The following is a 25924-nucleotide window of genomic DNA, read 5'->3' on the forward strand; positions in this document are numbered from 1 at the left end:
ATTTCAAGCGTATTGCTTAGCGCTAAGCAGTCTAGCCGAATGCCTAGTCAGCGTTCCCTCAGTGTCCCTCCGTAAACTAATACGGATCATCGGAATGATGACCTCGGTTCGAAGGGTCGCACTATGCAGCCGCCCGGTATAACGCTTGTTATAACGCCAAACTCTCCTAAATAGGCGGGTTTCGATCTCGGACCAAGTGAAGGAAGCCCTGCCCTGGTGGTCGTCACTGGCCAACCTCGGGCAGAGGGGCCTCCTTGGACCTGCTCGCCGCAGGTATAACTCTGGTAGCAGATGCCCCCCCCCCAGGGTTGGTTAGCGCATCTATTGGACGAACAAGCCCAAGGATATGACTCTCAGATAAGTTTCGAGACCACCATATCAACTGGCTCGAACTGAGAGCAGTGTACTTAGCACTACCACGCTTTCTACCCGTAGTTCGAGACCATAGAGTCCTGCTCCGCACAGACAACGCAGCGGTGGTCTCCTTCAAGAAGGAGGGGGGACACATTCCCCATCGTTGTCAGTCCTAGCGGAGCAAAATCCTCCTTTGGTGCCTGGAATACAATGTGGAGCTAATTGCACACCACCTTCCAGGGGTGAGGAACAGTCTGGTGACGCCCTTTCAGGGCGACTCCGTCTCCAGAACACGGAGTGGCTGATACCCAGTGGGTAGCCTCCAGGCTGTTTCGGCTGTGGACGGTCCAAGGTTAGACCGTTTGCAGCACCCCGGAACACCAAGCTCCCGACGTACGTAACACTCCTGCTGACTCCAGGAGCCTGGGCCAGGGTCGCTTTGCTACCCCGCGAACCCACTGAGTTGTGTATGCCTTTCCTCCCTTCCCGCTAGTCCACCGGGCACCGGAGAAGACTTCGGCAGGTGCACACCTGCATATTATCATTGGTCGCACCCAATTGACCAAGCAGGGCCTAGTTTCCACTTCTGTCGGAAACAATAGTCGAAAAACCAGCAGTGCTTCCGTACTTACCGGACCTGTCATCCCAACCAGACGGCGCACTACCACGAGCCCAGCGAGTATCACTTACACGCATAGAGGCTCTCATTAGACCCGCACACGAAAGCTTTTTCTGAGCGGGCTGCCAACGTCCTGGCCAGGGCGAACAGGGATGCAGCCTACATTTCTAGGCTGCGAGCATCCACTGTTAGTGTAGCGGAAGGGAGCTTGATCGATACCATCCCTCTATTGGCCAGGTGGCAGGCTCCTTCGTCCACCTGTTTGACGAAGTGGGTTTGTCCTACGCAGCGATCGTTGGCTACAGGTCGGCCTTGTGCCCCACCATTCAAACGTACGGGAACAAAACTGACCTATTATTAGGAGACTATTTACTGCTTTCCAGACGCTGAGACCCCATACAAGGGAACCGCCCAACTGGGACTTGTCGGCTGTGTTGTCTGCTCTAAGCAGACCACTTTTTGAGCCTCTCCGATCAAGCACCACTCAAATTTTTGACGTGGAGTCTTCGTACTGGTCCTCGCCTCAGGTAAGCGTCGGCCAGATCTGGGGGCATTGTCTTTCTCGGATGTACTGCCGTTATGGACAATCAAGTTGTGCTAAAGACACAAATCTGGTTTCTCGCCTAGAACCAAATCCCAGGACATGATCCTCACCCGATCGTCATCCCCCGGCTGTCAAATTTTGTCTGCCCGGAGGGTCATGAGGAATTGCTTCTCTACCCGGTTCGAGCACGGAGTTGCCACCAAACCGTACTAGGATTTGGAATGGGGTGCCAGGCACATCTTTGTGTTATGGCCCAGGCAGGCAGGATAGGTTGGCCTCCCCAACTATCATCACCAGGTGGTTTACCGCGACTGTATTAGAGGTCTAATACTTTATATTCCTCGACACGGAGCTTGCAGAGACAACAAGTACGAGCGCATGAGGTCTGTGCGATGGCTGACTCGCTAGTGCTAGCGTCAGGCCCCCCCCTCAAGCACACATGGAGGGCAGGCTCCGTTGTAGCGGGTCAGTCTTGGTTTGCTGACCCAGCCCGAACGACCGCTAGGGTCCCTGCGCATAGGCAATAAGTCAGTCCGGCATTTTATGCGGACAGATTTCTGTACCGCTTTACGGCCTATTCCCTCATGCAGAACTGTTTCGGTCTTTACTTCGAAAGCTCACTACCCCCCCAGAATTTGGTTGGGGTCTAGTTTTCTTGGGCACACCGAACCCTGTCACCGTAGCAGCATTTTGGCTCCTTGCTTCGGGGACAGCACAGGCAAGGTAAGACACCACCCTTTTTTGGGTCTTAACTAGGGTGTTGAGAGTTTGTTTTCATCCCGGACTGGGAAAAGACTTTCATCCTTTTTTTCTGTTTGCTCGGAAAAACCCGCCACCTATCGGTGTCTGACTCTGCCTACAGTTCAAAATAGTCATTTTGACTGACTGGAGTCTATGGTGGGTAATTGAATGTAGTGAATTTAGGCAAGGGTTCTTCGAACCCGCCTATTCACATAGTTCATACCCACCATAGACTCCGGGTCCCCCCAACATCCCCACTTCTTCCGTCGCGTTGGTCTAAGTCCTCGAGGCGGAGAGAAAGGAACCAGAGTGATGGACGGCTACCTGTGGCGCTGCCAGGTGGCCTCGGTCACGTGGGTTTGTGACGTAAGGGGTAAAAGAATCTTGAGGTCATGGGGCTTCCCCTGACCTGGTTTCCATCTCTCCATCACTGGCAGAATCGCTGATTTATGCCAGTCCTCGAGGCGGAGAGAAAGGAACCAGAGTGATGGACCGCTACCTGTGGCACTGCCAGGTGGCCTCAATCACGTGGGTTCGTGACGTAAGGGGTAAAAGAATCTTGAGGTCATGGGCTTCCCCTGACCTGGATTCTATCCCTCCGTCACCGACAGAATCGCTGATTAATGCCTACAGTTCAAAATAGTCATTTTGACTGACCGGAGTCTATGGTGGGTATGAACTATGTGAATAGGCGGGTTCAAAGAATTCTTGCCTAAATTTGTTTTATACTGTTGCATACAAAGATATACTGTGTGTGCTAATACACATAAACTATATTTGCATCATCACTGTTAGTGGATCATGCAGTGAACTGGTAATTGAGGTGGTAGTAATAACATGACTATTCTACTCCAGATTTAGATTTCTATTTGCAATCACTGTATTTGTCTACATATTTTGTTATTTTAGATGGCCACCCATCCTGGTTACTACTTATCACTAATAGAACAAAGCTTAGGTAAAGAGAGTATTGCCACTGATGAAATTGAACGTGATCTACACAGGTATGAAATCTTTCTTGTTACCAATTACGTGTAGATTGATCACTGATTGGTAGATATAAATTTTAATCCTACATGTGTTGAACATTAAAATGAGTGGACCTACATGTAACCTAGGGTGAGTGTGTCACAGACTAAATGAAAAAGGCCAAATTCATTGGCCCAAATTTATTAATTAATTAATTTACATTAAATTGCCATAATGCCAGTATGATGTGTATATCCATGAATCGTGGTGTCCATTGGAAAAACAAGTTGTAGTATTAGTACAGACTGTTATTCCGATAATATTATACATTGCTGTAAACATCAAATCTTGATTGTTTGTAGATCTCTGCCTGAACATCCAGCTTTCCAATCAGAATTAGGCATAGCTGCATTAAGAAGAGTGTTAACAGCATATGCTTGGAGAAATCCTAGTATAGGTAAGTCTGATTGTTGGTGACTGGCTGTAATCTGCTGCATTTTATATGACATTGGGCAGTGTAATTGTTGGTGTGATGTCTTCCAAAGGTATAAATTATGTAAGCTTGTGTTTAGTTTCTTCACCAATCAGTCTGGTACACTGGCATCTCTTGGGAACTATCAAAACTGTCAGGTCCTATGCTGTTCCTGCCCCTCAGTGCATGTTAAAGAACCTGGGTATTCTCATAACACCAAAAGTGGTGGATTTCCAAGGATGATTGATACCTATTTCCTAGACCTCTATAAAAACTGGGACTTCCAGATTGAGTTATTTTTCGTGTTGAGTATCAAATGAATACATAAAATAAATGATTCAGAAATATAATATAATCATTGATCTAATTTATGTGTAGGATACTGCCAGGCAATGAACATTGTAACCTCTGTCTTGTTGCTGTATGCATCTGAAGAGGAAGCATTCTGGCTGTTAGTTGCCATATGTGAACGATTATTGCCAGATTATTACAATACCAGGGTAGTTGGTGCTTTAATTGACCAAGGTAAGAACAAAATATTTTATTCCATCTTGTGTAGATTGTCATCTGTATGGTATTTTTGGTGATCAATCTTCATGTCTATGTTACATAAAACTCAGGTTCTTGGTATATACATTGAACTGTGAACCTTCTGTGTACTACATGTAGTACATGCTCTTTGCAAAAGTTAGTGGTCTGTGGTCAAAATAAGTGATATTTTATTGATTAGAGATGCTCTTCTGATAGAGTAAATACAGTATGAATGGTGCAAATGTACTTCAACTATTGCCTAGTTTATTTCCACCAGAAATTTTACAAAAAAATATATATAATAGTGCATGTATATACAGAAAGAGAAAATCTAGGTTAACTGGACTTGGTGTTGATGTGAAAGGATGTTAGGACATGCCTTTTATATTTAAGATTTGCCATACTGACAGTGAATATTTCCTTGTTACTGAGTATTTCTTTTATTACTAGGTGTATTTGAAGCATTGACCAAGACGTATTTACCAGATCTCTTTGACAGAATGGACAATTTAGGGTTACTTAATATGGTATCACTTTCTTGGTTTCTTACTATCTTTCTAAGGTATGAGAAGATACTTTGTTTGCTCTCGTTTTTGTGCTTTCTTAATTAATTAATGTTTGCCTACATGTAGTCCTTTTATTGTTGAGTTATTGCTTTGAATACTATGTATAGTATACAGCTTTGTAATAGTGTGGTAAAATACATTTTCCTGAATTGATATACTGTATATATTATTGTTAAATTCAGTTGGTTTGATTTGTGGGGGCAGACGCTTAGCTAAAGAGCCAAAGTGTAATTTCCAGTTTTGTGATGTCTTGTACACAATTATAGCAACTTACAGCATTTTTATGCACTAATATTATAGACTAACAGGTAGTATTTATTTGTCTTTTTCTCATCAGTGTTATGCCATTTGAAAGTGCTGTCAATATAATGGACTGTTTCTTTTATGATGGTGCTAAAGTAATATTCCAGATAGCTCTGGAGATCCTGGATGCTAACAAAGACAAACTATTGGAGTGTGCTGATGATGGTGAAGCTATGACTGCACTGGGTGATTATCTAGAAAATGTTGCCAATAAAGATGCTACCTTGCCTCACATGCCACATACTTCAGCTATGAGTTATGGAGAAGTTGTACAGAGAGTAAGCATATCTTAATTATTCTATATATTTATCAGATAATATGAACTAAAGATAAGGGGTTGAGTGTACCAAATGTAAATTATTGAAGTGTTTTTTTGCAATGACTCAATCTCATAAAAGTTACTCGGCTCTCAGATTCTCAGAATTTATGAAAAGCGGTTCCTCTCAAGTTGAAGTGGTGCTATATTTATTTGCCTTATTAAATGTTTAGTTTAATTTGTAAGCAGAACACAACCTTCATATCATGTTAGAATTTCTTATATGACATTAATCTCTGATTTCATCAATAAATTGTCAATGCAGTAGTATTGTGAAACATTAATTGGAGTACAAATGATCATTAATATTTTGACAAATATGACTTGTAATTGTCTCAATATCACATGTGGTGTTTAGTTTCACTAAATCTCTATATTAAGTAAGGTTCTTTTTAATTTATTGGTGAACTCTATTTCTCTGCAATGCTCTACTCTCACCCAATCGGATTAATAATGATGACAAATTTAACGTATAACAAATTTATATGCAAATTATCAATTTCAATAGTATTTAGCTGTTCATGCCCATGTGCCATGCCCATGATTGATCACATTAGTGTTAGGGTTCGTGCTGAGTTGGAGTTGGCATTCAAAGTGTGAAACAAGTGCTCCATGCATCATTTTTGAGTTTCAATGAAAACTATTACTCATTTGCCTCAAGTGGCTAACCCAAAATAAATTACTGTTACTCTATTACTTGTGTATGAATTTCATGAGAAACCAGTGACTTGATGATTTGGCAATTACAGAATTATCCTCTTGTTTTGAATGAATTTTCCACATTCATACTACTCCTAGTTTTATTGTGATTTATCTGTTATTTCCATGTATTCATCATTGTTCATAGATGAGAAGGGTAAGTTTTCTATAAGTAGACATAAAAACAAATAGGAAATTAAATAGAATATTCCCCTAAGAGGGCAGCATACTATAGTTTGTTTATGCATTTAATAGTTGGTTCTGTTGTTATATGAAAATGAGGTTTGATGCATGCAGGTGTTTATAAATTAAGCAATCAATCTTAAGTGTATACAGTACCTCTCATTTGAAAAATTATTCTACAATTCAATGTTTTGTATAGACAAGTGGTTCTGTTTCAAGTTTAGGATGGATGATAGTGAAACTTAGACGTTTCTGGAATTAGCTTAGTGAACTGTTGAAAGAAATTAATTTTGATATCTATCCAAAAAAATAAAGGGTTGTCTTTGAAGTTAAGCATTTATACTGTTTTGCCCAAAATGGCCATCATTTTAGGTGCATTGAACCCCACATACCCACTGATCCATCTATGCTACCAACCTATCCATTCTTCAAGATCTGAAATCTATGAAGTATTGTTTAAGAATTGCTCATGTTTGCTGCCAGTATTCAGTTCATTTATGTAGGCATCAATGCTATGGGTTTCACCCAAATAAATAAGTATATCTTAGATTGACAGTTTATGAATGTGATAGTAAACATTGTACTGATATAACTGGTTTGTTCAGTCAATAATCAAATCATCAAGTCCATGAGAAAATATCTTAATAACTGATATATTTAGACAATAATTCTGATTGGATTAGGTCAGTGAACAAGTTCTGACATTATAATTTGGTTTGTCATAGATTTGTCTCAAATTTGTGAGGTGTATCCAGTGCTTGTCTAGCAGAGACTACTAGAAAATATCCAGTAGTCTTGACACAATCTAAACTATCACAGGACATCTAATCAGGACTCCTCTTCCAGGGGTGAATTTTCTTCTGATAACAGCAATGTAATATGTTTTGTAACTGACTGCTGGACTTTCATGTTGTGAATTGGGTTAACTGTCAATGCATGCTGATGGGTGAATTTTGCATGCTAGCAACTTTATTGCAAAAAAACATGGAGTTAAAAGACAGTCTTTTACCTCCATGGAAAAACTAACTGGTAAAATTGTATGCTATAAAAAATCATATATAAGTTGAAGTGTTAAGATCATTCATTAATCCTTGTTTTGTTCACTTTTACACCACTGCATGTTTTCATAATTTCATTTTGGCATCTTAGTGTTTTATTGCTATTAACATATTTTGAATCCTGTTTCATTTCCAATAGCCCTTGAGAAGAGGCCTTGTAAGTCCTGTTTTGATTTTTTTGCTTTTGAACCTTCCTACCTCTCCTTACTTTCTCCTCACCCATTTTGCCAACTTTTATTTTATGCAATGATCATCAGAATTGGCATAATATATTTACAGTTTTCTGATTTGTAGGTACATGTACATGTATTGTACTAATGACAATTGATCATGCCATATTAATCTCAAAACTTCTTAACAAAGATAGCACTGGTTTCTGTTATACAGTGAAATTTTGTGTAAATGAACAAAATGTTCATTGTTTTAATATACTATAATATGTATTGTTTTGCACACTATATTTCCCTCTATATCATTATGTATGACATGTGTCCATCTTGAATAGATTTGGAAACAAGTCATCCTGTCTACTGAGCACACATACACTACATGTGCATACAATTTTTACTGTAAAATTTGTATTAGAAGCTGTATCCCTAATAGAATCCACACCTATTTGTTTTCAACAATTTAGAACCAAAAATTCACAGAATCTCATTTGGTTTGGGCTTATTAGTCCAATTCAGATGAAGTGCAAAAACGCGGACTTATAATTCGGTCTCTGTGCGTCCGTCCATGCGTCCGTCCGTGCATCTGTCCGGAGTCATATTTCAGAATTCTTTGAACCGGTTCCGTTCATTCTTTGCATGTGCCTAGTACTTTATGTGGGACATATGCACATGCAATGGTTTAGCGATTCGATTCAAAATGGCCGACGGGCAGCCATCTTGTTTTTGACTCCCATGTGCGAAGCACAAAATGGGAGTCTTTGCAGTTAGTGTGTCTGTATGTGTGTGTGTGTATGTATGTGTGTATGTGTGTATGTGTGTCCGACTGTTCCACTGCTATCTCAAGAACCATACATCGGTTTTTGATGAAACTTGGTGCATAGATGCTCTGGGCCAATGCGCAGATTTGATTAGGTTTTGGTAAAAATCCATGCTCGTTAATTAGCTAATTTTTAGCTGTTCTATGACTGTTCCACTGATATCTAAAGAACCACTCATTGGATTTTGATGAAACTTGGTACATAGATGCTCTGAACTAATGCTAGGTTTTGATTAGGTTTTGGTTAAAATCCATGCTCGTTAATTACCTAATTTGCATGATAATTAGCTAATTTTTAGCTGTTCTATGACTGTTCCACTGATATCTAAAGAACCACTCATTGGATTTTGATGAAACTTGGTACATAGATGCTCTGAACATATGCGCAGATTTGATTAGTTTTTGGTAAAAATCCGTGCATATTAATTACCTAATTTGCATGATAATTAGCTATTTTTTAGTGGTTCCATGACTGTTCCACTGATATCAACCACTCATTGGATTTTGATGAAACTTGGTACATAGATTTTCTGAACTAATGCTAGGTTTTGATTAGTTTTTGGTAATAATCCGTGGATACTAATTACCTAATATGCATAATGATTAGTCAATTTTCGGTTTTTCCACTGATATCTCAAGTACTAATCATCACATTTCAATGAAACTTGGTACATTGATGTCATATGACACTGCACAGACCTGAGCGTTTTTATGGTAATATCAGTACATATAATTACCTAATTTGCATAATTAATTAATTTTCAGCTTTTGATATAAGTAGTGAGCATTACATTTCAATGAAACTTGGTACTTACATACTCAAGGACTATGCAGAGATTGTTTGTTTCGGATAAATATTTGTGCATATTAATCACCTAATTTGCATAATTAGTTAGTTTTCAGCTTTTCCACGGGTATCTCAAGTACTAATCATCGCATTTCAATGAAACTTGGTACATAGATCCTTTAGGACTATGCAGAGACCTGATTAGTTTCAGGGTAAATAATTGTGCATATTAATTACCTAATTTGCATAATTAATTTTCAGCTTTTCTACTGATATCTAAAGTACTAATCATCACATTTCAATGAATCTAAAATTATGCAGACCCAATTAGTTTTTGGTAAATATTTGTGCATATTAATCACCTAATTTGCATAATTAACCAATTTCCAACTTTCACACTGATATCTCAGGTACTACCGGTATCATCACATATCAATGAATGTTTATACATGGATGCTATAGGACAATAGACAGACCTGGATAATTGTGGGTTAAAATCTGTACATATTAATTACCCAATTTGCATAATTAACCAATTTTAAGCTTTCACACTGATATCTAAAGTACTGATTTCCATTTTAATGAAACTTAGTACAAAGATGCTCTAGGACAATGTACAAACCTAATTAGTTTGGGGTATTATATATTATTTCCCCAATTAGCATAATAATTCATAATTTTTTGGTTCTAATCACATTTCAATTAAACTTGGTACATAGAGTTTTTGTTACATTGCGCAGACCTCATTAGTTTTACAATCAAATCTGTTCATGTTAATTTTCTGATTTGCATATTAATTAGTTTTCAGCTAAGTAATTTCAAATTATATTTAATGTGTCTCCAATACTCTCAGCACATGGGAGTTCTTTCTAAGCTTTCTTTGATTTAAAAATGTTGTTTTTTTGACATGCTGTGTCAGTTTTCATTCAAATTTGGTACATAGATTATACATGTTAGCATACATGTCCTTCGACCGTCCGTGCATCTGCCCGTCCATCTGTGTGTCTGTCCATCTGCCCGTCCGTCTGTGTGTTCGTTCGTCTGTGCATCTATCCGTCCGGAGTCATTTTTCAGAATCCTTCGGGTCGATTCTGTTCATTCTTTACATGTGCCTAGTACTTTATGTGGGACATATGCACATGCAGTGGTTTAGCGATTCGATTCTCGGCCATTTTGTTTTTTAAAAATGTTGTATTTTGGACATGCTTCGTCAGTTTTATTCAAATTTGGTACATAGATTATACATGTTGGGATACATGTCCTACGACCGTCTGTGCATTCGTCTGTCCGTCTGTGCGTCCATCTGTCTGGAGTCATGTTTCAGAATTCTAAGGACTGATTCTGTTCATTCTTTGCATGTGCCTAGTACTGTATGTGGGATATATGCACATGCAGTGGTTTAGCAATTTGATTCAAAATGGCCGACTACAAGCACAAAGAAAACTTTCAAAAATTTAACGGGGACTGTTTCAATGACTTGTTAAGTAAGTCATAATCACATGAAGTTGCAGTACTATGTCTTCCTCAAACTCAACGCTGTCCCAATATATGGTGTGACAAGTCAAGAATCCATAGGAATTGCATTGTTGTTTTAAATTCTAAACAACATGTCTTATACATGTATGTCTAACATCTCAGATTTTTTTCACAAGTTTTCTTTACATCAACTGTGTTTTCTCAATTTCAATTGCAGCCTTCTGTGGAAGTATCACAATTGATCCGAGAATCCTACATCAAATTTGGTAATCTTGGCAATGAAACGATAGACAAGATGAGATTTAAACAGAGATTAAAGGTTGTACAGGGGCTTGAAGACACAGCAAGGAGAAATGTTCTTCGTAGTGTAGCACCTGATGTTAATTTTAATCAAAAAGAATTGGAAGATCTCTATAATTTGTTCAAAGTGAGTTCTAGATTATTTTCTGGGAAACTGACTTGTACTATCACATGCACAAGCCAAGTTATTCCCTGTTTAACAGAAAATATGACTTTTATACCCCGGTCTTTTTACATAATTGAATCCCATGTCTATGTCTATATTCATCTTCAACTTATAGTGATCTGGCCCTTACGTCACTCATATTTTCCCCAACTGAACATAGAAAAAAATTAGAGAATAAATACAACTGTCAGTTTAGCTTTCATGCAACCTGTCATTTTATTCACATACTCAGGTTAGGCTCAAGTTGTAGTGTACTTCTACATCAGACAAAGTATATGACAGCAGCTATTTGATGTGTACCCATATAAGACCATTCATTCAGAGTATTCAAATATTTCCTATTTCGTTGTTTGTTTGTTTGTTTGTTTGTTTGTTTGTTTGTTTGTTTGTTTGTTGTCAGTCCATAATAATACTTGACTGATGTCATTTCCAAATCTAAATAATGTTTATTGTGTCACTCATATCAGTATTTATTATTTTGTTCAATAAACTATTCATCTACTGACACATTATTACACATTTTATTGTTGATATCATATTTTGTAGGAGGAGCAGTTGACTAACAGTTTTTGGAGTCAGAATTTCCAGCCAATGGACCCCAGTCTACCAATGTATGCACAAATGAGGATAGATCAAGAGAAGTTTAAAACTCTCTTCCTGGCACTCTCACCATGGGGACTTGGTGTGTATGCTGGACAGTTAGCCAACAGAGCTTTCAGGGTAAGTCACACATAAATGTGTTATGGTATGTGGGGGATCTGCATCATACCTTATTAGAAAGTGAAAATTTCCAGTGTTCTCCACAATCCAAATTAGCTGGTGGGCGGCCTAATTAGCATAAATTTGCATATCAATTTGCATATCATTTACATACAGCATTCTCGCATTTATGACATGAACTGCAATACACACTAAGTTATTTACTATTCTCTTTTTAATTTAATTTAATTGGAACATGTTACAATTTTTTGAAATACAAACAGATTGGTCACTATCAATATTTACGAAATGCAAAAAGTTTGAAATCGGTGATTTATGCGTTCGCAAATTATTCTGCGTTCATGAAATGCAATTCGAGTAACCAAGAGCAAGTACAAAACATAATTGAGTTATAATGTAGAAAATATACGAGATGATTTGCCCACGAAGCCAAAACAGACAATTTGTCAAAACAAAATCCATAACATTTTTATTTGTGGCATCAGTACTCACCCGTGCCGACGGACGGTAAGATGCATTTACGCATGTACGGCCACGATACGTTGCGTTTTCACACATTGTTTTGGAATTCAAGAAAAAAATGCTAGCAATCGGCAAAATAAAAGAATCTGATATGTTCTCGAAAGATTAGACATAAAAAAATAGATAAATTGAAAAAAGTACGTGGAAAAGATAACTAAAATATTATTCAATTACAAATACTCGCGGTAAACTAATCCAGCAGCCATGTTTGATGTTTATTACCGCTTTCCGAATTCAGTACACGAACCACCCAGAATTTAGATGCTAAATCGTTACAGCGCCAACAGCGGTGGGTAGCAGACGGTCGTTGAATGGGGTAGGCCAAAAGGTCATTAGTTTGCCTTCTCCATGCTGTTTTCACAACGAAAATCGAGCGAACGTTGTAAATACGGCTAGAATTTAAATTTTTGTTCGAGTTTACATGCAATCTGCTAATATATTTGTTTATTTTCTGTGCATATACATTTTGTTCGTATTTACTTCTTTCTTTCGTGATCGGAAGACGATTATTAAAAATACAGCTGTAAATTGAAACCACTGTAGTTGCGTATCGTGAGCAATGTGGCAACAATGTCGGGCGACAATGAATTCAAGCGATTGACACATTGCCATGAATACACTTGATAACTGCTTGCAGACTTCCAATGGACATTGTTTATGTTTGGACTGTTGAAACAATAGCAAAATAAAGGGTTTGGCAACTACTCTTTTGTTTAGGCTTGGGAAGAACAATGCAAGCTTTTTACAAAAAATTTCAGCTGGATGTACGTTGGTGGGCGGGTGTTGAGAGTTACTGGGCGGCCGTAAAACTTGATGGGCGGGCCGCCCGCCTAAAACCCCTTGTGGAGAACACTGATTTCCAATATGAAATGTTTGTGTATTCCAAAATGGTGAACATTTTTGAAAAGGAAGCTCATATTGACAAAGTTTCAATAATTTTTCTCAGTTCTAGACTAAGTGGTTGGACTAGGAAGATGTATAATAATAAGGTTATTACAAGTATACCACAAAGCATGCACTCAGACTATAATTGGTTGAATCAATTTCTACTACACTTGCGTCAATACTCATTACTATCCTTATGCACATACTTTGAGATATCCTTCATATCCTAGTTACCTAGAATACATTAGGAATACTGGACTTCAATGAAGAAAATACAGTATTGCGTTTTGCCCGATTGTCCCATGTAATAAATGAAAAGTTTTACATTATTTTAATTAAGTCATCCTCTCATTTTAATTCCAGCTTCTTGATGAAGACCATGACAGTAATATCAACTTCAAGGAGTTTGCATTTGTCATGAATTCTATGTGTAAAGGAGATTTACCAGATAGACTGAGAATGCTATACTTACTGCACATGCCACCTGCCCTTATACCAGAAGATCTAGAAAGCCCATCTCCAATAGAACCAAAAAGTAAGCATTTCTTCTATATAGTGTTTTATTCCCTCATTAAGGTAGCAAGAAGGGAAATTTTCACTTTTTTCTTGATTTTTCAAAAATTAATAAAACGGTTACTTTAGACCTTGATACATCACCTCAGGTTTACAAAAGATCGAAATTGCGAAATAACGTTGCTCAAATTAGTGTTTTAAAACACTAGTAGAAAAGACTACAACTGCCGTTTCGTGGATATTTGCATAATGTTTATCTTTGAAAGGGTTTAAATGATAACATCTTATCTGTATACTCTGTTGTTGACGATTCTGATATAACGGGTGATAAGCTTCCAGTTGCAAACAATGCGTGTTTATCTAACGTCCATTGTCAGCATTATTGTCAGTCGAGACTTCTTCAGAGAAACGTGGTCATACAGTACTCATTTCGCCCAACCTTCCGCTTTTACACCGACCGCTTAATTTCCGACCACGCGGTCTTGTCCGACCGGAAACCGACCACATTTTAATCGCGTTTTTTTTTCGCTCGCTCGCTCATTGAAAACATTGACCGCTCGCCCAAACACTGAAAACTGGCACATGGGTGGTCGAAATGGTGGTTTTGATAGTAAAGTGTGAACATACAACTAGTATTAACTATTATTAAATTCTGTACGACACTTCAAATCTAGTAGTTGTATGACACTTGTATCGTGAAAGCAACTGAACTGGGACCTCTTGTTACGTGTTTTGGGTGCTTGTTCTAGATGTGATGTTTTTTTTTTTTTATTTTAATGAGACAGTTACGTGAAAAAGCCTAGGTAACTCCTTTTGACAGAGCAGAGAAACGAGGAAATGTTAGTGATTAATTCCAAAAATAACGATACCGAATCCACATCGGTCCACATCTGGTAAAATTTGACATTAAATTTTTAAAATTAAGTCACGATCATTGAATGAGCTCGGTCTATACCGTATACGTACCGCAAAAGTGTTCCCACAAAAAATATTTTCGACTAAAAACGGCCACATGCCCTGAAAAAATCGAACAGAGCTTGACATGTATGAATAATTTATTGGGCTTAAAAGAAAAACGTGTCAAATTTAGTTATAGCCATAACTATTTGGTGGCCAGTTGATGAACAATTCAAAACTCAGGATTCACACGGAAGTCCTTCAGGGCTGAAAATCATCGACGCTACTCTGGTTTACTTTATTTCACAACTTGCAGAGAAAACTGATTCACATGAACTCTAATGTATCTTAGCCTAGTATTTTCTTTTTGAACTAAGGTCAAATTCCATCAGTTTGTCAAAATATATGTTTTTCAGCGAATAATTTTGAAGCCTGTCACAGCACAAAAAACCATGTGAATCGACGCCGGTGACTGGATTGTACGACGACCCTTCAATTAGCGTCAAATATGCTTTGTTACAACATCATTGATTGGCTGAGAGTCACCTGATCGGAGCACGACCTGGGTCACAGAACCATATTTGTCCGTATTATCAACAGGACTTTGCAAAATAACTACACCCACATTTTCAATCTTTTTTAGCGCGGAAGTTGCCAACAATGTTAAAAAAAATCGTGAATTTCATGGATTCGAATAAAATAAAGCAAGCGATTGATAAGCATGATTATTAATATTTTCCCCGATGCTCTTCGAATTTTTATGACAAACATGTAAAATTAACAAATACACAAAGAGGTGTAATATTAGGTTTTATTTTAGGCTTAGAAATATTTTCTTTCACTCAGCTCATGCATGTAACTGCCATTTAGCTTTACGGTCCTTCAGCATCGGGGAAAACAACAATAATTATACAAAACACATTGCGAAGACTCAACAATCAGGAAAGAAACCCCAGACAACCATGTCGTACTTGTGTTGAAATACATTTTGTATTTCACATCAGAACATTGTTTAAAATAAAATATTCAGTCCAAGCCAAATCGAGGTCAAAGGGTCAGGTTGCGTGCGTATAATTATATATAGTTAAAACAAAAAGTATTTGAACTTTTGTCAGCTGTTCAACATCTATAAAAACCAGAAAGACAATTATAAGACAATGTGAACCTCGGAAATGGTTCTGTTAGTCTGAATTTTAAATGCGCGCGAGCGAGCAGGTGGGCGGTGATATTTCGGGGTTTGCGCGGTCGAAAATAAAGCGGAAATTGTCCGGTCGAATTCAACAAGTGGTCGCAAAAGTGAGAGAAAAAGGTGATTGGAAAGCGGAAGCTGGCGGGAGGTTGTGCGAAAGGAGTACTGTAACTTTGCACAACTTTCTTTTAAATCATTTTATTTTCCAAGTCAATATTCTATTTTACTAATACATTTTTTTCTTCTAACGCAATGGCGAAGAAAAGAAAGAAAGCGTTGACAGACGAGGCAAAGAAAAATCTGCCACTCAGTGTCGCACTCTGACACAGCAATTTTTTTTCAAACATCGGCCATTTTGTTTCACCATGAAAACCGTTTTTAAATGTCTTATCAGAGACACTTGAAGGATTAGCTTGTTTGTAAACTGTCAGCGTGTACAGTGGGACAGTAATGTTTGTCAGAGGATTATCCCTCGTTGTTCGTTTGCATAACAATGGAAAACCCGAAGGTTCCTGGAGTACGGACTCAAATGCCAGCAGTTTTCTTCATTTTTCACGCTCGAGCTTGAAATTATTCGTTATCTGACACTCTTTATGAGTTCTATGATATCAGTGGTTAATATGTTTGGCCATTTTTAGTGTATATTTATAATAATGCAGCAAATCTACAGTGTTTTATTAACCAAAACTGTTTTTCGCGTTTTTCTCGAGTTGAAGTTTTGATCGAGTACGACTCATTGGGACCGCCGCCAAATCATGTGCGTTCGGACTAGGACATTCAAACTCGCAGTTATCGTTCAAAAGATAATGATGGTGCGGAATATGTCTGGGTTTTTAAGGAAAATGCTTTGTCACAGAATAATAGTCTGTTAAAGGTGCCAAGTATGAAATAATTTGGGGACAAAAAAACAAACCTGCATAGAAATCGGAATAATAGGTCTTTTGATTATCGGAGACGCATTTCAATGGACTTGATTACGGACAATACATGACGTAAATTTCACCAGGAAATTCCGCAGTGTGCTCTCGCAATCGCGGACTTAGTCATTTTTACAAGGTTCGCCATTTTTGATGTCACGTGATAATTATGTAAACAATGTCTGTCCAGTTTGTGCGAACTTGCACCTCTATACTTAGTCTTTTGATATATATAACCTAAATTACTGTTCTGAACGAGACAACAGACAGAGAATGTTTTATTTAAGAACGTCACAAAACCTTCTCGCTACCTTAACTTGATTTTTTGTGTGTGTTAATAACAATTTGTTTTTATTATTATCATTAACTTATTGAGTGACATGCTAGAGGACCATCTCATGTCATATTTGTTGTAATTGGGTGATTGTCATTCTGAATTGAGTTTTGACATAGCAGGTTACATTTATTTGCATGCACTTATGTACCGTAAGTGACTGAGGTGTGTCTGTGGTCAAATTAAGTCAGATTTCAATAATAAAGCATGCAATAAATGCAATTTTAGTTTATGAGCATCTATATTGAAGCAATTACTGTAAAATCTCTCAAAATCATTATTATTATTATCACAGATAGGTAATATGACAGACTTTTCATTCACCTGTCTACATCACACAGGATGTGTATATTCTATCACATGTCTTAGATCAAACAGAACACTCTCCATTCCATTACCTGAAAACAAATATTGATCTGTTTCATATAATGGTGTATAGGTCATTGACTCTTTGAATGCCAAATGATTTCCTACCCAAATACAATAACAACATATGGAAAATTTGTATGTATAATTTCCTTTGTCAGTTTTTGAACAAATGGGCAAATTTTTCATTTAATAGCAACAGATTTTGTTGGTGTTTTTAAAAAAAATCAGAAGAAAATAAGTTTTTTTTTTTTTTTGGGGGGGGGGGTAACAAATTGGCTTTCAAGGGGTTAATGTTTATTACCAAAGTTCTCAATTGGCGTGATTCTATGGTATTCTGGTGCCCCAAAACCCACTGTATATTGTAGCTAATGATAAATTATATAGCACTTGGTGTTCTTAGTAACTTGGCTCAAGGTATAGTAAAAATGGGAGCATGTTTAATTTACATTTCCCTAGGTAGCCCTATCCCTAATCCTACTTCAAATACTGACACTGAAACTGCTATTGATGCAGCCGAATACTTTGGTGAAGACTTGATTCAACCAGAATCACCACCAATATCTGCCTCACCACGTTGCTCTGAAGCTGGTAATATTGATGATACTCAGATGCTGACTCCTCAATCTTCAAAGGTAAGTGTAAGACTATGTTTTTGTCACCCCTATGTATTATCTATTTAAATTTTCTGGGTATATCTAAGTATACATATTTGTATTTTTGCTCAATTTTCTAACACATGATACAAAGTTTGAAAGTTGCATTGTGATTCACTAATTATTCATGGCATTGTATTAAATAGATTTAGGATATAGTGAAAATGATCAGAAAATCTGACATTACCATATATCATTTGAATTCTGTATATATATAAAAACACATTTGAGCATAACAATACTAGCTAGTCATTTGTTCACATAAATGTTTTGTGACAGACTAATTACCAGACCTTGTCAAAATGACTAAACCAAGATTTCCAGAAACAAATTCTGACTGAAATTTTTTGGATACATTCAGTGTTAAAGTCCATGTAAATGTCCCAACTATTGTACATGTATGTAGTTCCAGTGAAGCACATTAAAATGAATATCCAGGAACTGAGACTTGAGCCACACTGTCACATAGGCTTTGGCTTATTTGACTTCAGGATGCATAGTTAAACAAAAGTCAACAGCATTATTGCTGTTTGCATTTGCTTTGCTTCAGTGCCGCTACAGCATTGCAGTGTTATTATACACTGGAAGTTTTGTAATCAAAATTACAAAAGGATGACCTCAATTACACATTTACATATGAGTATACTAGTACATCTGTAAAATGGCTTGCTCGTGAATAAAAATATGTACATGTACGTGAAAATAGCGGACAGGAGCTTTGGGAAAATATAACCAAGTTTTGGTTTAGTTGTTTTGGTTTTCAAAAAAATACATGATATGTGGTCAGCATTAATATGATTTTTGACTGGTCGCTCAAATTTTTATGGTTCACCTTTGCTACTGGCAGTTACGAAATTATCGTCGTTTACCTTATTTTGCAACAACTACATCGAATAAATTTCACTTAAAAAGAAAACATGATGTGACTGGCAGTTGCAAAAATGCAAGTACATGTTGTTTTCAAACAGAGGTTAGATTGTCGATTTGCATCAAATACGTGTTGTTACAACATCAGTGATTCGCTGAAAGTCAGTTGATTTGATTTACCCGGTAATCTCTAGGTTACAACGTCATATGTGGTTATATTACCCACTGTTAACCACACCGGAAACAATTATTAGTTTATTTTCTGTCATCCATTATAACTGAGGTCGCCATTAAATGTTGGATAACCTCCAACATGTTAACACTTTGAACGGAATAAAGTTAGCGATTGACATGAATGATTATTATCTATTCCACCACACCTTTGGGATATTTATTTTTACATTTTAAAGTAAGAAATGAATAGTTCATGTTGACCACGCATCGATTTTATGACAATCAGACACCAGGATTTCAAGAATCTCCATTTTTTGTGTATTCTCAGTAAAATCATAGTCCCTATATCTGCCAATATCATGCCTTAGGGATCATGTAATTACAGATGTGAATCCACATAGCAGATGATAAACTGAAATTGATCTTTCCATGTGTCACTTTCCAGCAATGTCGCAATGTGATGCATCATCCCAAATCTACAAATAATCTGATTAGACACCATTCAAATATACTCTTCATCTAAGCCTCTCCACAGGTAAACATGTAAAAACATAGCAGTGCTTATTAGTCCCTGTTCGGACGAAGTCCGAAAACGGGGACTTATAATTCGGTCTCCGTCCGTCCATGTGTCTGTGCGTCCGTGTGTCCATGCATCCGTGCGTCCGTCCGGAGTTATATCTCAGAATCCCTTGCACCGATTTCGTTCATTCTTTGCATGTGCCTAGTACTTTATGTGGGACATATGCACATGCAGTGGCTTAGCGATTCAATTCAAAATGGCCGACTGGCAGCCATCTTGTTTTTTGAAAATGTTGTATTTTGGACATGCTTTGTCAGTTTTCATTCAAACTTGGTACATAGATTATACATGTTAGGATACATGTCCATGACGATTTATTTCACAATTGGATCAAAGATGGCCGACTGGCAGCCATCTTGTTTTTTGAAAATGTCATATTTTGGACATGCTTTGTCAGTTTTCATTCAAATTTAGTACATAGATCATACATGTTAGAATACATGTCCTGACCGTCCATGAGTTTCTGAGTCTGTCTGTCCGTGTGTCCGTCCGTCCGTCCGTCCGTCCGTCCATGCGTCAGTCTGTCCAAAGTCATATTTCAGAATCCTGTTGACCGATTCCCTTCATTCTTTGCATGTGCCTAGCACCTTATGTGGGACATATGCACATGCAGTGGTTGAGCGATTCGATTCAAAATGGCCGACTGGCAGCCATCTTGTTTTTTGAAAATGTTGTATTTTGGACATGCTTTGTCAGTTTTCATTCAAACTTGGTACATAGATTATACATGTTAGGATACATGTCCATGACGATTTATTTCACAATTGGATCAAAGATGGCCGACTGGCAGCCATCTTGTTTTTTGAAAATGTCATATTTTGGACATGCTTTGGCAGTTTTCATTCAAATTTAGTACATAGATCATACATGTTAGAATACATGTCCTGACCGTCCATGAGTTTCTGAGTCTGTCTGTCCGTCCGTCCGTCCATGCGTCAGTCTGTCCAAAGTCATATTTCAGAATCCTGTTGACCGATTCCCTTCATTCTTTGCATGTGCCTAGCACCTTACGTGGGACATATGGACATACAGTGGTTGAGCGATTCAATTCAAAATGGCCGACTGGCAGCCATCTTGTTTTTTGAAAATGTTGTATTTTGGACATGCTTTGTCAGTTGTCATTCAAACTTGGTACATATATTATACATGTTAGGATACATGTTCATGACGATTTATTTCGCAATTGGATCAAAGATGGTCGACTGGCAGGCATCTTGTTTTTTTAGTCCCTGTTTGGACGCAGTCCGAAAACGGGGACTTATGTTTTAACCTCCGTGTGTGCGTGCGTGCGTGCATGAGTCTGTGCGTGCGTCCGGACCTGTATCTTAGAAATGCCTGGACCAATCACAATCAAACTTCACACATACATCATACATGATATTATACATGTGCACGTCAATTTGTTTCATGATCTGATTCAAGATGGCCGAATGGCGGCCATTTTTGTGCTAAAAAATCCTAAAAATCAACCATTTCTCGGCTGTTTACAGATGGATTTTGTTCAAACTTGGTATATACATTAGACATTATGGGACCTTGATGCAAATAATTTTGTTTTTCAGATAAGATTCAAAATTGCCGACTGGCGGCCATTTTGTATTAATGAATGTGGTTCTCGTGCCATATCTCTGACTTGCTTTCACTGATTATGTTCAATTTTAAATATTCATTATAAATCATGTCATAGATATACACAGATATACTGATTTGACGATCCTATTCAAAATGGCCAAATGGTGGCCTTTTTTGTGCTAAACAATCATCAAATATCAAGCATTTATGGATGGATTTCGTTCAAACTTGGTACATATATTAGACATTACAGGTTCCTGATGCACATCATTTATTTTTCAGATCGGATTCAAAATGGCTGTCTGGCGACCATTTTGTTTTAATGAATGGGCTTCTAGACCCATATCTCTGACTTGTTTTGACTGATAATATTTTCAAATTTTAAATATTCATTATACATCATGTCATAGATAAACAGATATATTAGTTTGACTATCCTATTCAAAATGGCCGAATGGTGGTCATTTTTGTGCTAAAAAATCATCAAATATCAAGCATTTATGGGTGGATTTCGTTCAAACTTGGTACATACATTAGACATTACGGGTTCCTGATGCTCGTCATTTTATTTTTCAGATTGGATTCAAAATGCCTGACTGGCGGCCATTTTGTTTTAATGATTGGGCTTCTAGAGCCATATCTCTTAAATGCTTTGACTGATTATATTCAAATTTTATATATTCATTATACATCATGTTATATATATATACATGTAATCAAAATGGCTGATTTTGAATGCTGTTCCAGAGCAATATCTCTCAATATGGACATGTACTTGTTTGACGATCAGATACAACTGTCAATCATTTTAATGTTAAAAAATCATATTCCTGTCATGGTTATATTCCAGCTATATTACTATATACAAAACTATATATCTTAAATTTTATAACTAACGGGGACTGTGCCATGCATGGCTTGTTTTTTTATGCGGTATCTTGGACGTGCTCTGTCAGTTTTCATTCAAATTTGGCACATACATGTACTTTATACATGTTAGGATGCATGTCCATGACAATTTGTTTCAAAAGCCGGCCGATTGACAGCCATCTGCCTTTTTGGCCTTACAACTATATTTCCACAATTTATGTACCATTTTCATTCGTATTTGGCACATGTACATCATACATATCAGTGTGTTTCATAATCAGATCAAAGATGGCCGAATTAAGGCTGTTTTAATTTTTGGCCATATTACTACTACACAGAACACGTGTTTTGATGAAAATAAACAATCTGTTGTATACGCCACATGGAATTCAAGTTTCAAGAACACCCTCGCAACAACCCCTTCGCTTTAATATGATGAGCACAAAGAGAACTTTCAAACATTTAACGGGGACTGTGTCATTTTCAATGACTTGTTTGTTTAGCATTTGAGTAGCGTCCTAGGGAAATTCTGATTTTTTAATTAGCTATAGTGATTCATTTAAGTTTAAACAAGTGTTTTCGCTTGTAAAAAAAAAAGTATTAAAAAAAAAATAGTTCTTCCTTTTTTGGCTACCTTAAAGTGCCTGTGCAATGCCCCACCCTCACGTTTCCCATTTTAGATCTGTGTCCCACTGAAATGGGCAGTTATTGATTTTTTGGCTGAAAATGATTACTCGTATCCAAGTAAACGGTCAACTGTTTCCGGATTTCCGACTCTCGCCGAAAGGGTGCCACCAAATGACAAAATGTGAGAGAAAGTCATACCCCTGAGCCGTAATAACACTGGTCATTCAGTATACTTTTAAACGATATACATTTTTCGGTCTATTTTTTTTTTTGAGAGAGAGAGTTTTTAGATGTTGTGTTGTGGGCAGTTGCAGTGAAACGTATAGTCATAGTGTATGTATTCACACGTTTCTAATCGATCCAAAGGTGCGACATCAGTGGACGAAAGCCACTTAACCTCAGATTCTTTTTTTTGTGTGGAAAAACTGTCCTCGTCCATGAAAAAAAACAACTAGGTTTAAAGAGAAACGCCAACAACGTAAACCTGGTGCAACACTTTTCGGACTTTTGAAAGAAATAGATTCCGGACCAGCCCATGATCACTAAGGCGGATTTCAGAAGAGAGAGAGAGAGAGACGTCCGGCAAGTGTTTCAAATGATCCTGATTATCGTTTTATAGAGACGATCACTGTGACCAGCTACATCAGAACGGACATATTACGCATCTAACTCAATCCCATGCAACAAAAATTGATACTATGTGTTCATTATGGTCCATTCTTCATCGACGAACAAGTACATAAGTGACAATTTAGTCAAAGACGAGAAAACTGTGCAAGAAATTTGCCTTATTTACACGTATCGGCAATGCAAGCTGCCATGCGACTTCCCCTTCTGACGTCACAAGGGGAATTTCTGTATGCAAATGAGAAGCTAATGAGGAGCCTCGTTTTAAAACACACAAAAATAAAGTTGCCGTAGACTGAGTTTAAAACACATTTTTTCACTTAAAAAAAATAATTCATGCTTAGAAACATAAAAAATAATAATATTTATGTATCAATGGATAATGTTAGGTGTGAAAATAGCAGCCATTTCACAGGCACTTTAAATTGTTGTGAAATTATTCTTGTAGCAACATGTTCCTTTAACACTGTATTTGTTACATTGTTGTCAAAGTAAAATCTTTGCTAAAACAAAGTAACAAATTATTGTCATTTTCGCTGTAAATAAGTGGCATAAAAAACACTGCAGTCTGAGTTTGAGAAAATTACACACAAAAAGGCCAGCTTTTAGCGCCCTCTAGAGACAGTGAATTTAAATATTCGCTATAAATTTAAGATTTTATGTACTAGACATTTGTAATTTGAAAAATTAAAACAAATTGTTTATGGTAAATACATGTATGACAACTTGTTATAAAGTAAGTAAATATAAGCTTTTTTTAACACTGTAAAACCTTACTGTAAAAGGGTTAATTATTCACTGGGTTTTAATTTTGCTTATTTCGCTGACTGGCAAATGCGCTAAATTAAAATCCAGTGAATGTGTAAAATTTAGCACAGAACACATTATCTAAATGATAAAACCGCGAATTTAAAACCCACTGAATGTATCTTAAATAGTAAATCAGCAAAATTTAAACCCAGTGAAAATTAGTCATTTTACAGTAGTTTGTTCAGTGACTCACAACAACTTTAGCAACACCGCAAACCATCCTCCCTATAGCTAGCTCTCAAAAACAAACAAAAACATAATATACAGAGGATGGATGGTGTTTAATCGAGTAAAATTTCTAATACCTTAAATATGGTTACTTTATCCAAAAGACTTCACAGTGTAATACAACTTTTAGATTCTCATGACATGGTTAAAACATATTTAAATTTTTTGGTGTAGTTATAAGACCGTGTTTTTATTTTCTTGCAGGAAGTAGATTCTAGCTCTCTGTCATCACCTGACACTGGTATAGGAATGGATAATGGATCTTTCAATTCCACCAATAATGTGGAATCACCCGGCTCCACAACCCCGGAAAAAGAATCTGAAGACCAGGACCCTGAGGAGAATAATGTAAAAGATAGAAATGAGAAAGAAAGGAAGGAAGAAGAAGTTGTTGTACGAGATGATATTTATGAGACTAAAGGAGAAGAAATCCCAACTGTTTTGCTGGAGAATTTAGATTCTGCTAGTGTTGCCTCGGAAGCTAGTACCGGAGAAAAAGGTATTAAAAACTATTGTTATAGTCATATACTCTTGTCTCCTCTAAAATCCGATCATCTAATTATTTTGAAGTTTTTTTTTTTATTATTTTGCCTCAGATTTTACTTTTTGGACCTATTATTCATCTCTAATCGATGCTATAATTAATAAGAACAAAAACCATTAACTTGACGTTACTTACGTTAGGGATGTTGGAAGAAACAAATGTTGTTTGCTATGGAATATTGAATAGAATGGCAAATGAAACATGCAACGGAAATAAATGAACAACATTAGAAGTATAACAAAAATAATTTATTGCTTATAATGTGATAAATAGACCATTAATGATAAAATCGATAGTGAGGAATCATTTGAATTAGGATTTCCCCATGTGAACTCATAATTAACTAAAATGTCAGGGTTAAAATTATTTCTGGTTTTGACAAATACTGGATCAACAGTCATACTAGATCAATAATAATTTACCAATTTACACAGTAAAAATTACGAAAGTTCATAGTTGTTTGAAAAAAAATTCTCAGACCTCTATTTGTCCGTTCATTGCCATCCTCGCCAAAGTCAAAACCAAAGTCCAAGTCAGCGTCACTGTCACTGAACAAAATTCCTACAGCTTTGTCCTGAAGTCTGTTGATGACATCGCACACAATTTGAAATTAGGTCTTTTAACCCACGGATTTCACCTACTGTCAGCTTGGCACATTTAATTCATGTCTAATCACAATAAAGAGACAAGAAAAATAGGGTCGCTGTAAATGACTTTCTGTTACATTGGTACAAGATGCTTTTGTTTACAGTCTGTCAATCATCTTTGACCTTTAAGCATCTGCTTTACTGATTGGCCAAGACTGACATCACTACTAGTGTTTCATCATAGAGCTCAAGTCAACATTGCTTTCTTATCAGACTATACGCTCATCAATCATGGTGAAAGTTATTAGGGTTTCCTGATGCACGTCATTTTATTTTTCAGATCGGATTCAAAATGGCTGACTCGCGGC

General features: G+C 37.1%; 1 protein-coding gene across 2 annotated transcripts in view; it reads left to right on the top strand.

The window, feature by feature from the left end:
- Positions 1-25924, top strand: part of LOC100372701 (TBC1 domain family member 9-like) — a 63464-nt gene that overhangs the window by 29899 nt on the left and 7641 nt on the right. The window contains exons 15-25 of one of the 2 annotated variants that reach the window (XM_085500963.1): positions 3168-3262; positions 3590-3684; positions 4078-4224; positions 4681-4792; positions 5134-5377; positions 7495-7512; positions 10823-11032; positions 11618-11791; positions 13562-13733; positions 17874-18049; positions 24630-24924. In XM_085500963.1, the coding sequence (XP_085357089.1) occupies positions 3168-3262; positions 3590-3684; positions 4078-4224; positions 4681-4792; positions 5134-5377; positions 7495-7512; positions 10823-11032; positions 11618-11791; positions 13562-13733; positions 17874-18049; positions 24630-24924 (1738 nt within the window). The remainder of the gene's footprint in view (positions 1-3167; positions 3263-3589; positions 3685-4077; positions 4225-4680; positions 4793-5133; positions 5378-7494; positions 7513-10822; positions 11033-11617; positions 11792-13561; positions 13734-17873; positions 18050-24629; positions 24925-25924) is intronic. The other variant, XM_085500964.1, reaches the window with a different exon arrangement.

Source organism: Saccoglossus kowalevskii, chromosome 7 (genome assembly GCF_978046115.1).
Source record: "Saccoglossus kowalevskii chromosome 7, keSacKowa6.1, whole genome shotgun sequence".
Taxonomy (NCBI): domain Eukaryota; kingdom Metazoa; phylum Hemichordata; class Enteropneusta; family Harrimaniidae; genus Saccoglossus; species Saccoglossus kowalevskii.